The following is a 17,454-nucleotide window of genomic DNA, read 5'->3' as shown; positions in this document are numbered from 1 at the left end:
TTGTTAGAATAAAGTTCTGCAGGCGCTAAACAAATGTATGTGGTGTATGGGTGGGTGTATCATGTTTCCAGACAGAAAAGACATTAAGAATTCGTAGAGATCTCCTGGAGAGCTTCTTGCAATTGAAATGCATTGCGCGAAAAGCTACACACAAGTACACAAGATGCCGGACTTGGCAACAAGGAAAACATATAATACGGAGATGGCGACGATGCCTAGTTTTGTCTTTGTTCTTCGAGAAGATGAGATGAAATTCATCTGTGGGGAGGACTACGTTGTCAAACCGCGTAATGCAAACTACAGAAATGTTGACGGGATGAAATCATGGAAATCCAAGCGAAGGAGTTGCTCTCTCTCTCTGATCTTTTCTTGGGACCAGATAAAAATCACTGCTTTCGAATTGCTTTTGGCAGTGTGAACTTGTGTAACTGCTGGTGTGCTGGAATTTACCCCACGTCATGCCTTTTGGAAATTCTTACCCCCACGTCATGTTTTTGCCCGAGTTACCAGTTACAAGACAAAAATCCACAAGGAACCTGAAAGAGGTGAATTCTTTTTTGACAGTGGTGTAAACTCACAATCTACAAATAATTTGAGGAAAAGATAAACAAACAACGAAGAAGAAGAAGAAGAAAAAGGAAAGAAGAATGAGAGACATGGACAAGCAAAAACTCTTTCAAGTTTAAAGCAAGGGGGTGAAGCGAGAAAAATCCCATCTTTTTTAACATTCTAGTAAAGTAGGGCCACTTTGGTTTCCGAGAATGCTATCATGGCTGTAGCTCTCGAGTGTAGTCTTTGGAACAACTGTGGCAAGGAGAGCAAAGGTTTTCGTGTCTAGAGCTAGGAATTTTTGCTGGAGTTTGTGATCGATGATCATCTCGAGTTTGATTTCCCAAAGAAATATAGGAAGAATCTTTTGCCACCATTTTTTTTTCGAGGAGGCCGAGTCCACGCCCACGAATTAAATAAGGAAAGAGCGCGGTGGTCTCTCTATCCCTCGAGAGACGAATTCGATCAATCTCTCCTCGTGGGGGAGAGAAAAGAAAGGCAAAAAAGATGGACTACCACCAGGTGTCTCTGCCCCCAATCCAGCTCCAGATCAACGATTTCAATCAGCCGAAAGAGGGCGAGTATCACCAACTCGTGGAGCTGACGCTGGATGTGAGGAAGGATTCAGTGACCCTCCGCAGCATCGCACCGGTTCCAGCGCAGAGCGCCCAAGCGGCTGATCCTCACGGCAATACTCTGCTGCTCGACACGCGATCCAATTCCAATTCCAAGAGGGCATCGCCACAGGCGACGGCAGCGCTGATCAAGAGCGCGTCCGCCAAGCTCAGCAAATTCACAGGAGATGTGTGGAGCCATGTCCGGCAATTGTCGTCGCGGTCGGGGAAGAAGGCCAAGGATCAGGAGGTGGTGGCGCCGAGCAGCCGTGGCGCGGACATCCGCAGGCTGGCGAGATCCAAATCGGGGGCCGAGCACGCATTGCAGGGGCTGCGATTCATCAGCAAGAGCAACAACCAGAAGCTGGCGTGGGAATTGGTGTCACGGCGATTCGACAAGCTCGCCAGCGAAGAGGGCTTCATCGACAAATCGGATTTTGGGCTGTGCATTGGTAGTGTTTCCCTTTCCAAGATCTTTCTCTTTCTCTCTCTCTCTCCTTTAGCCATGAGAAAAGATCCAAGCAACACTTTCCTACCGTTTGGTTTTGATCGCTCGAAGGAACACCACTGATCTGCTTGGCCTCTGATCGACAGGAATGGAGGATTCCAACGAATTTGCCGCGGAGCTCTTCGATGCTCTGGCACGGAGGCGAGGGCTCAAGCAGCTCAGGAAGCTGTCGAAGAGGGACATGTACGATTTCTGGTTGCAAATCTCTGATCAGAGCTTCGATGCGAGGATGCAGATCTTCTTCGACATGTAAGTCAGCCCCGCTCGTAATCATGTAATTAGCAGCTGATCCGCCGCCTCATAGGTGTGACAAGAACCTCGATGGACGGATTTCAGAGAGGGAGGTGAAAGAGGTATGCATTTTTACAAACCTTTTGAAACTTCAAAAAGTTTCCAGATTTTGTTTCTTTCTCCTCTTTTTCTGTTTGTGAGAGGAAGAAGCATATCCAGAAGAGAATTGCTGAACACTTGCAATGGTGGCAGGTGATAATGCTGAGTGCGTCCGCCAACCGGCTGTCGAAACTCAAGGAGCAGGCCGAGGAATATGCCGCGCTCATCATGGAAGAACTGGATCCGGAAAACCTGGGCTACATCGAGGTAGGAAATGAAGATTTAGACGTGGGAACAGAAAAGAAAGCAAAGAAGAAGCTTCGGATGGGAATCTAAAGTGTTCCAATCCGTCACAAGTATCTCAACGTTTTTTCTGACACCACCTTTTTGGTGCTTTTGGTTTGCATTGCATGGTTTGCAGCTATGGCAACTAGAGACGCTGCTGATGCGAGGACCACACCCCAAGGATCACAGCAGCCAGCAGGCGAGCCAGATCATCACGAGCACGAAAGCACCAGGCATCTCACGCCGATTGCAGAGATTCCTGAGGAACTCGCGGCATTCTTTGGGTGATAACTGGAGGCGAATGTGGGTGGTGTCGCTGTGGATTATGGCCATGGCCGGGCTCTTCAGCTGGAAGTTTGTGCAGTACAAGAACAAGGCGGCGTTCCAAGTCATGGGCTACTGCGTTTGCACCGCCAAGGGTGCTGCCGAGACGCTCAAGCTCAACATGGCTTTGATCCTCTTCCCGGTTTGCAGGAAGACGATCACCTGGCTTCGATCGACTTGGCTCGGGAATCTTGTTCCTTTTGACGATGATATCAACTTCCACAAGGTAAGATCACCTTCGAGAAAGTTGTATACCAACTTGGCCATCAACGTTTTTGTATACTTTGCAGATCATTGCTCTAGGGATTGTTGTGGGGGTTTTCATCCACGCAGGAACTCACCTGGCTTGCGATTTCGTTAGGATTGTCAACTATCCTGACCAGGAGTTTGTAAGGATGATCGGGAAAGGATTCCACAACAAGAAACCAACTTATGTGGACATTCTTCGATCGGTGGAAGGGGTGACGGGAATTATGATGGTAGTATTGATGGTCATCGCCTTCACTCTCGCGTCGAGATGGTTCCGGAGAGATCTCATCAAACTTCCCTGGCCTCTCAAGAACATGACCGGTTTCAATGCGTTTTGGTACTCGCATCACCTCCTCATCGTCGTTTACATCCTCCTCCTCGTCCATTCCTTCTTCCTCTTCCTTACTTACAAGTGGCACGAAAAAAATGTAAGACAAAACTCCTTTTTATCTTTTTCAAAGCAGAATTTTGAATTGCAGACATGGATGTATTTGGCTGTGCCCCTACTGCTGTATGCTGGAGAGCGAGTGTATCGAGCTTGCAGGGCCAATTACACTGTACAAATCATCAAGGTAAGCAAGGTTTTTGGAAAGATTTGGGCTTTTTCTTATGATAGTCGAAAAGGCTGCGATATACCCCGGAAATGTGCTAGCTTTACACATGAGCAAGCCTCCTGGATTCACTTACCACAGTGGAATGTATCTCTTCCTCAAGTGCGCTGAAGTCTCGCCCTTCGAATGGTATGATGCAAATTATGGTTCTTGCCTTTGGAGCTTATATTTTTTTCCACAGGCATCCCTTCTCCATAACCTCCGCTCCAGGAGAGGATTTCCTGAGCGTTCACATCAGAACTTTGGGCGACTGGACGCAAAAGATGAGAAAGCTCTTCTCTGAGGTACAATTTGTTTCCAATCATATGGTTTGCTAACGTTCTTATTTGATCATTTTATTCTTGTTACAAAGGTTTGCGAGCCATCCACAGACAACAAGAGCAGATTGCTAAGGGAGGAACGAACCACGGAAGAGATCCCAACCTCGCGAGGCAAATTCCCAAAGCTGGTGATTGACGGCCCGTATGGAGGTCCTTCGCAAGACTATAGAAAGTACGATGTTCTTCTCCTCATTGGACTGGGAATCGGTGCCACTCCTTTTATCAGCATTCTCAAAGACATGCTCAACCAGCGCAAGATGGCCGACCAGCTCCAAGTAAGTGCGCTCAAGCCTCTTCAAACGATCTCTCGTGAGTAACAAAGGCTAGGCTCGATCGATTGTGCTTGCAGGATTTATCATTCTCGATTGATATGAGCAAGTCATTTGGATCTCCCAACGGAGCACTAGCGCTGGAGAGCCCCAGGAGACACTCGCTCGAAAGCCCACGTAGACGCAAGCGGAAGTGTCCCACAAACGCGTATTTCTACTGGGTGACGCGGGAGCAGGGATCGTTCGAGTGGTTTAAAGGTGTCATGAATGAAGTTGCGGAAATCGATCACAAGGTAAAACCTCTCTATGTTCCTCCAAAGTTTGGATTATCAATCTTTTGTTTATCAGGCCGTGATTGAGATGCACAACTATCTCACGAGTGTTTATGAGGAGGGTGACGCGAGGTCTGCTCTCATTGCAATGGTTCAAGCTTTGCACCATGCAAAAAACGGAGTTGACATTGTTTCTGGAACTCGGGTATGAATTCTGGGTATTTTCTTATGGTTTTTCTGAGTAATAATATCAATCGTATATAAACTTCCAGGTACGCACACATTTTGCTCGTCCAAACTGGAGCAAAGTTTTCTCAAACCTTTCAACGACGCATGCTAACTCCACAATTGGTCAGTCAAATTGGTTTTCACTTTCCATATAACTTTTTGATATTCGCAGGTGTTTTTTACTGCGGGCCGGCGCTCCTAGCAAAAGAGCTACGCACACTTTCACAGGAATACACACAGCAATCAAGCTGCAGGTTTGAGTTTCACAAAGAAAACTTCTAGACGAGATCGAAGCAAAAAATTTTAGGCGAGAGAGATTTTATGTACATAATTGTCTAACCATTTGCGGCACAGGCGAAAGCAAATCGCCTGCTACAAAGAGAGAAAGAAAAAGAAAAGAAAATTAAAAACAAATAATAGAAAACTATAGAGAAAGTTTAATCTATTACCTGATAAAAGAAACGATGATCAGGTGCCAGTTTGTAGCGAGCTACTCCACGAATCCATGCCCGGAGTTCTCAAAACCGGCGAGTTTGCGCCGCTTGGAGGAGGAGGAGGCAAGTCTCCCACCTCCAAGTCGCCTTCGAGCATGGCAAGAGCGTTTCCGATGGACGGTCTCTTCGCGGGATCCTCTTGAATGCACCATAGCCCGATCTTCGCAAATCTCTCCGCGACGCTCAGGTCCACTTCCAGGTCCCTGTCCACCAGCGTCGCCACATCTCCACTGTGGAAGAGCCTCGCCGCGGTGTGACCGAGAATGAAGACCCCTTGCGATGAGGCCGACGATGAAGCCCCCGAGGTGGAAGCCACGCTCGAGGAGTGCTTCTGGATCTCCAAGCTCTTCCGCGAGCTTAGCAGCTCCAGCAGCACGATCCCAAAGCTGTAAACGTCGGTCCTGTCCGTCACCTTTGTGTGGAGCCACTCTGGAGCCATGTATCCCGGCGTGCCTCTCATGGCCGTCACTGCGTAGCTCTTCCCCCTCTCCGCGAGCTTCGAGAGGCCAAAGTCTGCGATCCTCGCTCTCAGGTTCTCGTCCAGCAAGATGTTCTGCGGCTTGATATCCAAGTGAAGCACCTGTTCTCTACAGCCTTCGTGAAGATATGCCAGGCCTCTAGCAACGTCCACCGCAACTTGGTGCCTCTGGCTCCAATCTAGAAACCGCGAGTCCTTTGGAAAGATCCATTTGTCCAGAGCACCGTTGCTCATGTACTCGTAAACCAGCAGAGAAGAAGGCCCGTGTATGCAAAAGCCTCTCAACTGGACGAGGTTGTAGTGACGGATGCTTCCGATTGACAAAACTTCCGCTTTGAACTGCTGCTGCCCTTCGTTGGATCCCTCAATCTCCACGTCCATTCTCTTCACAGCCACTGTCGTTCCATCTGAAAGGTTGCCTTTGAAAACCATGCCAAATCCTCCCTCTCCAAGCATCGACTTTTTCGCAAAGTTCCTTGTGGCCTTCTGTAAGCAATGGTAGCTGAATTGCTTGGGAAGACCAACTAGCGTACTGATCTCCTCAACCTGTTCTTGGTTCCTTCTTCTGAGAGCCAACCTCGCCTTGATCTTGATCCAATAAAATCCCACTGGAACCATTGCAAAGAGCACGAATCCCACCACAGCACTTGCAGCGATAGCCCCAGTGTTTTTCTTCTTGGATCCTCCTCCTCCTCCTCCTCCAGAGGCACTCACTGACGCATTCGTTTTGCTCCAGCTTACATCCCTGAGAATTCCATCCCCTGGATCGTATCCAAGAGCGCTCCACACCCCGGGAGTTCCAGCGATGGCGTTGGGAGCACACGGCTCCCAGTACGCAGTGCCGGCAGTGCATCCAGCTTTGGACGAGCACTCGTCCACGATCTTGGCCACGACGCTGCGATTGTTTGGTGCAGTGATGTTGATATTGGTGAGGCAAATGCTGAAGTTGCGCTGGATCCATCCGGAAGAGAGCGATACCACTTGATCCTGGATGGAAAAGATTTGATCCGTGCAGGACAGATTCTCGTTAAAAGTCGTGGAGTAGAGCACGGCCCGGTTGACGATCTGGAGTGGCGGCGAGCACGCATAGAAGCGATAGGCCAGGCCGGGAACGCAGCACTCGGGGCACATCTGCGTGCCATTGTAGATCAGAGTGGAGCTGGGGGCGCAGATGTTACAAGCGCCGGCGGATGAATCGTCGAGGCAAGATCCAGCGCGAAGCGATCGGTTGCCGGAGCGCATCGTATCGGGGTAGCAGGCCGAGCCATTGGAGCACTGACCTGGCTTCGTGCAGCGAGGCGCCAAGGCGCATTTCTCCTCATCCTTGCCCTGGATCGTTTGCCCTAATGTATGAGGAACCACTAAGGCAAACAACATTACTAGTAGCATTTTTAAAAACCCGCAAGAGGGGGAGAGTTTGTAATCGATTGGAACGTTTCTACCCAGAGCATACTCCAACACGAACTAAATCTCTGGCGATCGATCGATCCCAATGTCAAATTCAACTCTAGACTTTCGCGGCGAGAAGATGCTCGCAAAGTCTGACTAAACCACCGCGATCTTTAAGAACCAGTCCCCCAGGTTGTCAGGAGATCGATCGCTTTTTCCGCAAATCTCTCCAACTCTACAATGCCCAATTCTATCCCAGTTCTTCTCGCCACGATCACGCTGTTCTTCGCGGCCGGGAATCCCCAATCCACGAGCAGCGCCTGCGGCAAGCCCTGCGCGAGCGTCAACGACTGCCCGGCCATGATGATCTGCGATCCCTACGGCCAATGCAACAGCGATCCCTCCAACACCCACATCTCCGTTTGCCCAGTCGCCCCGGGCTGCAATCCCGCCCAATCATTCGTCTACACCGCTCCTACCATCGACGAAGATCACTGCGCCACAAACACCACATACTATCTCTACGATTGCTCGCCGCCAGTGTCGCGCCGCCGCCCCAACCCCGCCATTCTCTACTACATCGAGCTCGATAATGGCTCGAGGTGCGAGGAGAAGAAATACCAGCCGTCCGATCTCGTGGCATCCATGGCCACCGGATGGTATAACTATCAACGGCCAGGAGGCGCTTGCGGTAGAAACGTAACCATCACGGCCCTCAACGGCCGTACCGTGACGGCCATGGTTGTGGATGAGTGCACGGCCATGGCTGGCTGTACGGCAGCCACTAGCTTCTATCCACCGTGCTCTCCAAAGAGCCTGGGCGCCACGCAGGGCGTTTGGGAGGCCCTGGGATACAAAATCTCGGAAGGGATCATCGATATAACATGGGAGTTTGAGCGCGCGGGAAAGAGGCCGCGTTTGAAACGGACGGTTGCGATCGCGTCCTCCGTGGCGGCAGCGACGGCTGGGATTGTTCTAGGGTTTGTTCTTGGGGTTTTCGCGTGGCGGGCAGCGCGGTCCCGGGCTAGGGATTGCGAGAAGGAGAGCGAGCTCGGGGGAATGCTGCCGGAGCGATTCAGGCATCGGAAGCTCTGTGCCGCGACTGGGGATTTCGGCGTGGGATCGAAGCTGGGACAGGGCGGATCGGGGTCTGTCTTCAAGGGTGTTCTTCCGGATGGGAGATTGGTGGCTGTCAAGCGGATCGGGGGCTCTGGCAAGCAATTCCGGGCGGAGGTGATGGCCGTGGGGAGGATTCACCACTTGAATCTCGTGAGGCTGCTGGGGTTTTGCATCAAGAGCCCGCTCCACTTCCTGGTGTACGAATTCATGCCAAACGGGTCGCTGGATTCGTGGATTTTTGGCAAGGGGAGGTACTTGGATTGGAGCAGCAGGGTCTCGATCGCCATGGATGTCGCTCGCGGGCTGGCCTATCTCCACGATTCATGCCGCGAGAAGATCTTCCATCTGGATATCAAGCCTCAGAACATTCTTTTGGATGGAAAGATGCGTGCCAAGATTTCCGATTTTGGATTCGCCAAGATTGTCGACAAGGACAAGAGCCAAACGATCACGGTGATGCGAGGAACTCAGGGCTACATGGCGCCCGAGTGGCTCCATTCCACGATCACAGACAAGACAGACGTCTACAGCTATGGTGTGGTGTTGATCGAGCTGGTTTGCTGCCGGAGGAGAATGGAAGAGCTAGATCAGGCAATCGAGGGCGGTGAGGAAGAAACCAATTACCTGGCTGGAGTGGAGGATGTTGAGATCCAAGCCGATTGCCACAACAGCCTGATCGATCCAAGGCTGAGGAGCGATCCCAGTTTTGTGGAGGTGGAATGCCAGAAAATTCTGGAGATTGCTGTGTCGTGTACACAAGAGGAACCTTGGTTGAGACCGTCCATGGGACAGGTGGTAAAGCAGCTGGAAACTCTTGCGGAGCTAGAGACCACCACTTTACCCAGAGGATTCTCTGTTAACTTGCCAACCTCTCCCATCCAAGCCCGATGATACACAAAGCAAACATAAGGCGAAAAAGTTAATTATTAATTGCCTATATTATAAAATATAATTCTATGATAAATATGAAACTAAAATTATTTTATAGCTTGTTTTTATAAAAGGTAATTGTTTTAATAATCCCTTTATTTTTGGTTTGCTTAAACAAACCTATAAGGGGATGGTAGTGAATATACCTAAAATATGCTTAGATATTCTTCATTTCTTGTATTTATAATTTATAAAATTTCTTAAACCCTTTTTAGTATATTCTTTTTTATTCTACCATCTAATAGTTGATATGCAATAAGATTAATCTTGTGTTTATAAATTATAAACATGCTTATAATTATAAGCTTTATTTGATCAATTGGATTAATACGTAGGAATAACATTATTATTAAGCAAACCAAGCATTGCTACATGCAACACATAGTAAATTATTTCTAATTAAGCTTAAAAATTTACTTTCATATAGAATGATTATTAAAAAGTTTAAAATTAAATTTATGATTCATTTCAATCTTTCCTTATTACTTTTAAAACTTTTAGCTTATGTTTTAATTATATTACTCCACATAAATTATGGTTTGTCATATTTCATAATTTTTTTTCAATTTTTAATAATATGATTAATCATGGTGATAACTTACAAACTTTCCTTATTTCTTTGTCTAAAAGATCCTGGATATTTTATTAGTCCTGCTCACTTCATTTTGCAATTAATGCTTACAATCTTCTTTTGTAATTGAAGCTCATAGTGGTGTTGGACCACTACCTAGGTTAGCATTATTTATGGATAATATTCAATAGTATTTATAAGTAGCATTTAATAGTTTATGAATTCAGAGTTGCTTAAAAGGTTTCTTGATATTTAGATTTCTAGGGAGGTCACCTAACATAGTAGTACTCAAACCTAAAAACATTTAATCCCAAATATCCCAAAACTTTTAACTGATTGGAAAAATATATACATTTTTATTTATGGGCCTTTCTTTTTTTAATATTTAAACCTTTATGGATCATTTTTCAATTGTTTTCTTTGGTTGCTTATACCAACCTTAATATTTTTAACCACACCTAAATTGCTAATATAATATAAGGCTCATCTAGAATTTGCTAAATACATCAATAAACACGTGTTCCTCAAGTCTAGTAATATGGAGGATGATTAGCTTATTTGAGGCCAAGGACTGAAGCTTATTAATTATCAAATCAATGGACACTATAAAAGTTGAATCCATAAACACTATAAAATGAATGTTATTAAAGAAAGATAGTATTTTATGATTACTCTAAAATTTCTAATGGGCAAATAAAAACCTTATATTATTTTTTTGATGGATTATGTAAGAAGAAGAATTTTACTACAGAACAAAAGAATATGGTGTTAAATTTATGTTCCTAAAACCAAAAAGTGTCACATGCTTAGCTATTTACTCAAATACTTCTTGTGTTTACTATACTTTGCATGTGTTAAAAACTCTTACTAATCTATGTGCTCCATTAATTAAAGCTTTTTCTGTTATTTTTTAGTTTCTCAGTTTCTAAGGCAATTTTATGATTAGATTGCCTTCCTGACATTCTCATCCATAAAAAAAATTATTAATTCTATATTTTCGGATCAAAATATATAGCTATGATGCAATATATTAATAATAACATAGTAGGATTTTAATAGACCTCATATTTATTTTAATCCGGACCACTCACTCTTGTATATAAAGTAGAGTTTTTGGGCTACACATTTCTTTATTCCATTTTTAAATTCCATACACTCATATAGATGAAAGTGAGAGACAATTTATATTATCTTTGAAGAATACATTGATTTGTGCTTTTTTTTAAAATTTAACTTTGTATTATTTAGATCCCAAACATTGATATACTGATAATTGTAACAATACATTCTAGAAAATGCATCATTTCTATCAAGGGATGTTTGAGTTAATTATGTAATTTAGTGTTTGTTTCTGGTTTGAACTTGAGCTCCAATTATTGCATGTGGTGCTAAATTAAACTTTTGACCGTATAGATTAATTGTAGCACAATCATGTTAAATGTGATTTTCCTTTTTATTTTATATTCTTTTATATTTTTTCTATTCCTTTCACTTTTGTTCCACTTTTTGCTTTATCACTTTTATCTCTCTATTATTTTTATTGTGTTTCCTTTTTGTTCTTTTATTCCTTCTCTAGATCCTTTATACAATCTTTATATTATGGTAGCAATATACTTATCTCTTTAACTTTGACTTGTCATCTGAAACAAAGATTGCAATGCATCATTCTATACCAACTAGGGATGCTAGTCCAATCAAAATTTCTATTTGGCATCAATCGCTAAAGAAGAATAGAATTTTATGAGCAAATGTTTAAATAATGTTAAGAAAAGTCTTATATGGAAATCTCGAAGTCCTTGGGTATGTTAACTTCATTTTGTGATAAAGCCTAATGGAATTATTCGCTTCTACATCAATTATTATCCATTTAAAGATATAACAATCTCAAATATGTACATTTTTCCCCACTCTAATAAGCTTTTAGATCGTTTAGGGTGAAATTGTTAATTCACCAAATTGGAATTGAATTTGAGTACTAGAAAGTGTCAATAGCCAAGGAGGATATTCCCAAGACTATTTATAATACATCATTTTGTCTGTACGAGTTTTTGATGATGTAAACAATGCTTTTAACTTTTCAACAAATGATGAATGAGGTTCTTTGCAATATGCTAACTTCAGCAATGATATTCTAATCCACTCTAAAAGGATGTGAGAAGAGCATGTTCATAATGTTCATAAAGTGTTGAATTAATTGTGAGAAGTTTGTTTAAGCTAAAGTGATCAAAGTGCATATATTGGTTTAAAAATATAATTTGGGTGTCAAATTTCTCTTGAAGGTTTGCAAGTTGATCTTAACAAATTTGTGGTTGTTTAAAAATTCTTTATTCAAAAGTATGTGAATAATGGTGTAACACTTCTTCGGCAATGAGCAATATCTTGGTCATTTTAATGCTCATTTTTTTTATCATACTGCATTATTACGAGTGTTGCTGAGGTTGTCTATATCATTTTTCAGTTGATCTGAGAATTGTGAGTGGGCATTTACAGATTTTAAAAAGGTGTTGACAACTCCTTTAATTTTGGTGTATCTTGATTGTACTTGATCTTTCATCTTGCAAATGGACGCTTCTAAAAATCATCTTGGAGGTGTGTTGGATGCAAGAGAGCATAAATATACCTAGTCAATTGTAGCGCACGTGGTTTTTACCCTTTATCCTATGGTGATTTACCATAGGATAACACCACGAAGCAGAACCTAAACCCTCTTTATGCCACATGACACATGCCACGTGTCATATGCCATGTGTCCAAATGACAGTGGTGTAGAACTCAAGGTTCAAGGCCTTGGGCCACTGAACAAAGGAACGGTGCCAAACTCCCAAACATGGAGCCAAGGAGTGATAGAAATGGATCACGGAGCAACTTTCGAGCATATAGCCCAAGGAGCAAAGGGACAAGAGCCCAGAGCAACTTGGAATAGTCCTAGAGCAATCAGCATCTCAATGCCAGGACCAGCATGCAAAACGAAGCCAAATGGAGTTTGGTGCTATTTCGGCATACCAGTGGTCTAATGTGAGGATATGGGTACTCCACCAGTTAGCATGGAATGGAACTTGGGCTTAAACCTGTAAGCTCCTGAGTTTGGACTTCCTGGGAGGTCACCCAGCCCAGTACTATTCAAACCCAAGGACGCTTAACTCCAACTATCCCAAGACCCTTAACCGATAGGAAAAGGGGGTGCACTTTTATTCATGGGCCCTTTCCCTCTATATTTGAACCCCATGGATCGTCTCTCAAGTCGTTCCCTTTGACTATCCCAAGACCCTTAACCGATAGGAAAATCGTTCCCTTTGACTATCCCAAGACCCTTAACCGATAGGAAAAGGGGGTGCACTCTTATTCATGGGCCCTTTCCCTCTATATTTGAACCCCATGGATCGTCTCTCAAGTCGTTCCCTTTGGTTGCTTACAATCCACCACGCTTCCTTGCAAGTTCACACCCTCGTGAACGGAAGCTGAGAGCCGCAGCTCTCCCGAGAGCCTCGCTCTCTTGACACCCTACCCCTTGGGTCGAGCCCAGCGGGAGCAAACTGGACCAGCCAGATGTCAATCAACATGTGGTGTGATTCCCCGCGGGAGCAAACTGGACCAGCCAGATGTCAATCAACATGTGGTGTGATTCCCCTAGCCAACCAACAGAGTCGAACTCGAGACCCCTCTGATACCAAATGTAAGCTCCTGAGTTTGGACTTCCCGGGAGGTCACCCAGCCCAGTACTATTCAAACCCAAGGACGCTTAACTCTAACTATCCCAAGACCCTTAACCGATAGGAAAAGGGGGTGCACTCTTATTCATGGGCCCTTTCCCTCTATATTTGAACCCCATGGATCGTCTCTCAAGTTGTTCCCTTTGGTTGCTTACAAAACCCAAGCCAGACATAGAACAAAGATAGGCACCCAAGCGGGAGCTAGACTATGCCTTAGGTTAGTCGGCCATACCCGACCTACCCACTATCTCTACTATACATTTGGAAACCCCCCCCCCTTTCGAGGAACACATGCTTTGGGCTTTCACCCCAAACCTCCCTTAGTATCAGGAGTTAGTCTCTGGGACATAGTCAAAACTTACTAAATATGGAATGGTGTTAGATTGCGAATTTGGACATGAGACGAACACCATTGTGTTTAGGACAATCTCTACATTTTGTAGATATGCCAAATGAGCAAATTTAGACACTTTCTATAAATAGCATTTGGGACCGAAACGAGACTAACACAAAAGGCATGATAGCAAAGGTGTTTGGTAAACACGATAAGCTATCATCCAACAATATTAAGGGATTAATCTCAATATACGAGAGTTTTTATCACTAGCCAGTGTAAGACATAACGAGACAGGAACTCCTTACCGGGCTAAATATGCTTAGCTAATAACACGTAGGAAGTTTGTCCTTATGCTCGTCCGGTCTAAGTATACTTGAAATGCCCAGTTAACTCCACTAGCACAAGAGGGATTGATAAAGGGTCTAGCAATACCGACCTCCTGCCATCGTAGCAATAAGGAAAGAGTGTCCATAAGGACTGGCCGATAGGTAAATTTCGATACCCAAAGTCACATTCGTGACACTCTCCCCCCCTAGGGAAGATCAATGTCCTCGTCGATGCATACTCGAATTTAGAATACCGCCAAGGAAACAACTCCAGAAAAAGTTCACAGTATTCTATGTGAGAAATGCACCAACTTAAATGAGGTAAGAGGCAACCTCTTTGTCTAATACGAATGTGCTACCAGCTCAGACACATTCTTGCTGTCACTGACAAGGAAATGACCAACGAAGTCAGCCACCCTTGCGGCTTTGGGTGTCACCCAGCTTACAAAAGTGTGATATGCCTCTGCTTGCAAGGACATAGAGACAGAAGCTAGAAGCCCCAACCCTCATGAGCAAAGAAACCAAACCCATCGGTAAGGTTTAGATAGACTACTGTAAACAGGCAGTTAGAGTTGTTTACACGGTCACGCCCTTTGAACGAAATAAGGAACATCGACAAAGAAGCAGGTTATGTGACCAGTCGACAGTAGCTACCCCATGATTAAAGATTTCACCATGCACACGAAGTGCCAAAGCCAATCTGCTTATACTGGCCCAAACTCAAAGATTAATAGATGGACAATATCAAAGTCTTAGACAATGATATTTTAGAGACGTAATTATCAATGAATAATTGTTAATTTAGAATACAAAAGTATTCCAATTAAGTTATCATCCGATAAACCAGTAGTATAGTACAGGAACCACCAAGATCACAATAGTTGGAAACATAGGATTCGCCATCCAACAAAATTCAATAGCTAATGTATCATTAAGAACACTTTAAAGATTGTAGATAGTATGCCAAACAACTTACGAAAGATAACTCAAAGAACATAAGGTAACATTGACTGGCAAGCAAAATGCTTGTGAATGTATCACCCAAAGGAAATAACATCCAAATTTATCAGAACTAACTCGAACAACAATCAATAGAACAGAATGAATGTGGTAAGACTAACAAACACTTGTTCATGCTAACTATTGCACCAGCTAATCTGAATAAATCCTGGTCAACCATACCAAGGAACTAGAGTTGCTCAAGCAAGTGTTAGCAACATCTTATTGATGTCTCAAACCCAAGAGACTAATCCAGAATAAACCATAAAGAACATGTAATATTGCAACAAGCTATAAACTATCAAATAGCATAATTAAAACATCATGAAAAATCATCAATCATCCCATCAAAAGAGATATGCATAATCATCATCAAAGAAGAAATCCACCATCCCAAAAAAATAGCAAATCGTTCTATATTAACAACAGTCAAGCAAGACCTTTTGACGAAGATCAACTATCCTAAATGATAATCAATCATCACCAACGATTGCTAGATGCAAAAGCCAACTTCAATATTAAAACTAATAAGCCAAAATGCAACTTCTAACAAATGGAATAATGAGCATGAAAACTCAAAGAACCAAAAGTTTGAAGACGTCTATAGCCAAGTTTTGCTTAATAATGATCACGAATCTTTTATGAACCAACTTCAATGCCAAAGAAGAAATCATAACACAACCCACAATATCCTCCTCAAAGCATCCATAAGTTATACTTCATAATGCAAAACTAATGAAGAGCATGTTTGCATCAATCGAAAAGATAAACATAACGAAGCTATGCTCGACAAGTGACCATGAAACAATTCTCCATAAATCCATCTATAACAAAATATAACTCACTAAATAACAAGCACAAGAAGAATCATCCATGATTGATATATTCCAACTTAAATCCAATAAGGATTTAAACATTTCAATATTGATCACTAACTCTTTTACTTGTAGAGCTAGCATAGTCCATGACCAAATCACTTTTCAAGGAAAAGCTAAAGCTCAACCTCTACTAAATAATTTCGTTGAGAACTTAACTAACTCAAATTTGCCACTTAGCTCATTTGAACATCAATACAGTTGCTAACTAGCAAATGCACGAATGTTAACAACACAAAGCTACAACCAAATTATCAACACAATCTTTATTGAGACTAATGAAACTCAATATCAATCCTGAGGATAGACATCTCATCTCACTCGAATCTTAAGAACAATAATGTCAATGATAAGGCCTCACTTCAATGCCATCAACACTAGAACAAAGCTAGAAGAAAGCACGAGTGTATCACCACTCAAAACTCTCTAGCAACCAAGTTAACCAAGGTCGAAGATACTTTACTCAGTATCCGAGACCAATCCTTCAGCAAAACTAAGTTACAGATAACATGTCATCAAAGAGTGATTCACCACATCCAAAACTCAATGAAATCCAACACTACAAACTAAATGCAACTAAATGATATTGATAGAGCTAGAGTCGATATGCTAACATGGAAAAACGATGCAAGCTACGACACGATCTTCCGCAACACCATTCGGTAAAACAAACCCATCATTGATAAATCTTCATCAAGTGAAGCAAGTGTCAACAGTCCTCGACAAAGTCTACAAACAATCACTAGTCACAAAGCAACCAACAATCACTCTTCAACTTGCCTTTACAGGACCCAAACACTAAACTCATGTCATCGAGTCATACACTTGTCCAACATGAACATAATATCCCAGGCATGAGATAAAGGTTCATGAACATGCATAAACTAAATGACCACTCAAATCCAACTAAGCTCACTAATGCATTTAGTCAATAGCTCTAAGCATGCTTTGAAGAGGCTAGCTATGCATGATCAACACTCAGTCGAAACTAAAATGAAGACTATGAAATGGACTCATATCAGTACATAACCTCCTCATAGACAAAGTTATAGTACGAGTACTAACATCTCAAACTCAAACAACTAAGTTGGACATCACTATCCTCAACCAAGGTGTAGGGCCACCAAGATTAAGTCAAGATTAGTGAGAGTTCACTACTCTTATAGAGTCTTAACAAAATGCAAAATGCAACTTGCCACCAAGCATAACACTATAAAAGAAAGGCACAAGGGTCACCCTTCTTAGAAAAGTGCAAATGCCACTTTTCTACACCAACTCTAAACTTTATTCAACTCAATTGCCTTAGCCCCAAAAGTTAGCATCCTTTTTGGGCCGCATCATACAAACTATCTAAGCCAACCGAAGTCAACTCCAACCTTTTCACTAGTTTGTATTGGCTTATGAAAACGGAATGGTTTTCGAGCAAAGTGATCAACAAATCAACCATTGGAAAAGTCTAAGAAAATTTGTGGAAAACTTCTATCCTAGAGAAGGAATGACTCTCAGTCTAGGAATACAAACTTTCAAGACTCAACCAACTTCCTCCTACCTACAATTTCACATAGGTTTACTTCAACACTAATTTTCATAACCCATAGTATGCTTAAGCCTTGAACATCTTTGCCCATTTTTCCGATATCTAACATCAACATCCGCAAAATGCAAAA

At 43.2% G+C, this 17,454-nt stretch overlaps 3 protein-coding genes across 5 annotated transcripts; 2 read left to right on the top strand and 1 right to left on the bottom strand.

Moving 5' to 3' along the window:
- The first annotated feature begins 752 nt into the window (after positions 1-752).
- LOC9653497 (respiratory burst oxidase homolog protein A) lies at positions 753-5,004 on the top strand. Of its 2 annotated transcripts, XM_024659577.1 has the most exons (14): positions 754-1,615; positions 1,758-1,920; positions 1,976-2,024; positions 2,155-2,268; positions 2,423-2,836; positions 2,901-3,287; positions 3,339-3,431; positions 3,484-3,599; positions 3,652-3,754; positions 3,823-4,065; positions 4,140-4,352; positions 4,408-4,536; positions 4,604-4,682; positions 4,732-5,004. In XM_024659577.1, the coding sequence occupies exons 1-14, from the start codon at positions 1,057-1,059 to the stop codon at positions 4,839-4,841; spliced, it is 2,772 nt and encodes a 923-aa protein (XP_024515345.1). In that variant the 5' UTR covers positions 754-1,056; the 3' UTR covers positions 4,842-5,004. The 2 variants fall into 2 exon arrangements, with proteins under 2 accessions (XP_024515344.1, XP_024515345.1); XM_024659576.1 differs by having other exon boundaries at positions 753-1,615; positions 2,901-3,431.
- Positions 4,844-6,869, bottom strand: LOC112340714 (probable receptor-like protein kinase At5g20050). 2 transcript variants are annotated; one of them, XM_024659578.1, is made up of 2 exons: positions 5,009-6,869; positions 4,844-4,931 (listed from the first exon to the last, which is right to left on the bottom strand). In XM_024659578.1, the coding sequence occupies exon 1, from the start codon at positions 6,771-6,773 to the stop codon at positions 5,028-5,030; it is 1,746 nt and encodes a 581-aa protein (XP_024515346.1). In that variant the 5' UTR covers positions 6,774-6,869; the 3' UTR covers positions 4,844-4,931; positions 5,009-5,027. The 2 variants fall into 2 exon arrangements, with proteins under 2 accessions (XP_024515346.1, XP_024515347.1); XM_024659579.1 differs by having other exon boundaries at positions 4,844-4,928.
- A 411-nt stretch (positions 6,870-7,280) lies between these two features.
- On the top strand, positions 7,281-9,009 carry LOC112340698 (probable receptor-like protein kinase At5g20050). Its single transcript, XM_024659534.1, has one exon. The coding sequence runs from the start codon at positions 7,281-7,283 to the stop codon at positions 8,928-8,930; it is 1,650 nt and encodes a 549-aa protein (XP_024515302.1). The 3' UTR covers positions 8,931-9,009.
- Positions 9,010-17,454: the final 8,445 nt, after the last annotated feature.

Source organism: Selaginella moellendorffii, unplaced genomic scaffold (assembly GCF_000143415.4).
Source record: "Selaginella moellendorffii unplaced genomic scaffold, v1.0 SELMOscaffold_69, whole genome shotgun sequence".
Lineage (NCBI taxonomy): Eukaryota > Viridiplantae > Streptophyta > Lycopodiopsida > Selaginellales > Selaginellaceae > Selaginella > Selaginella moellendorffii.
This window is presented reverse-complemented; position numbering and strand designations above follow the sequence as displayed.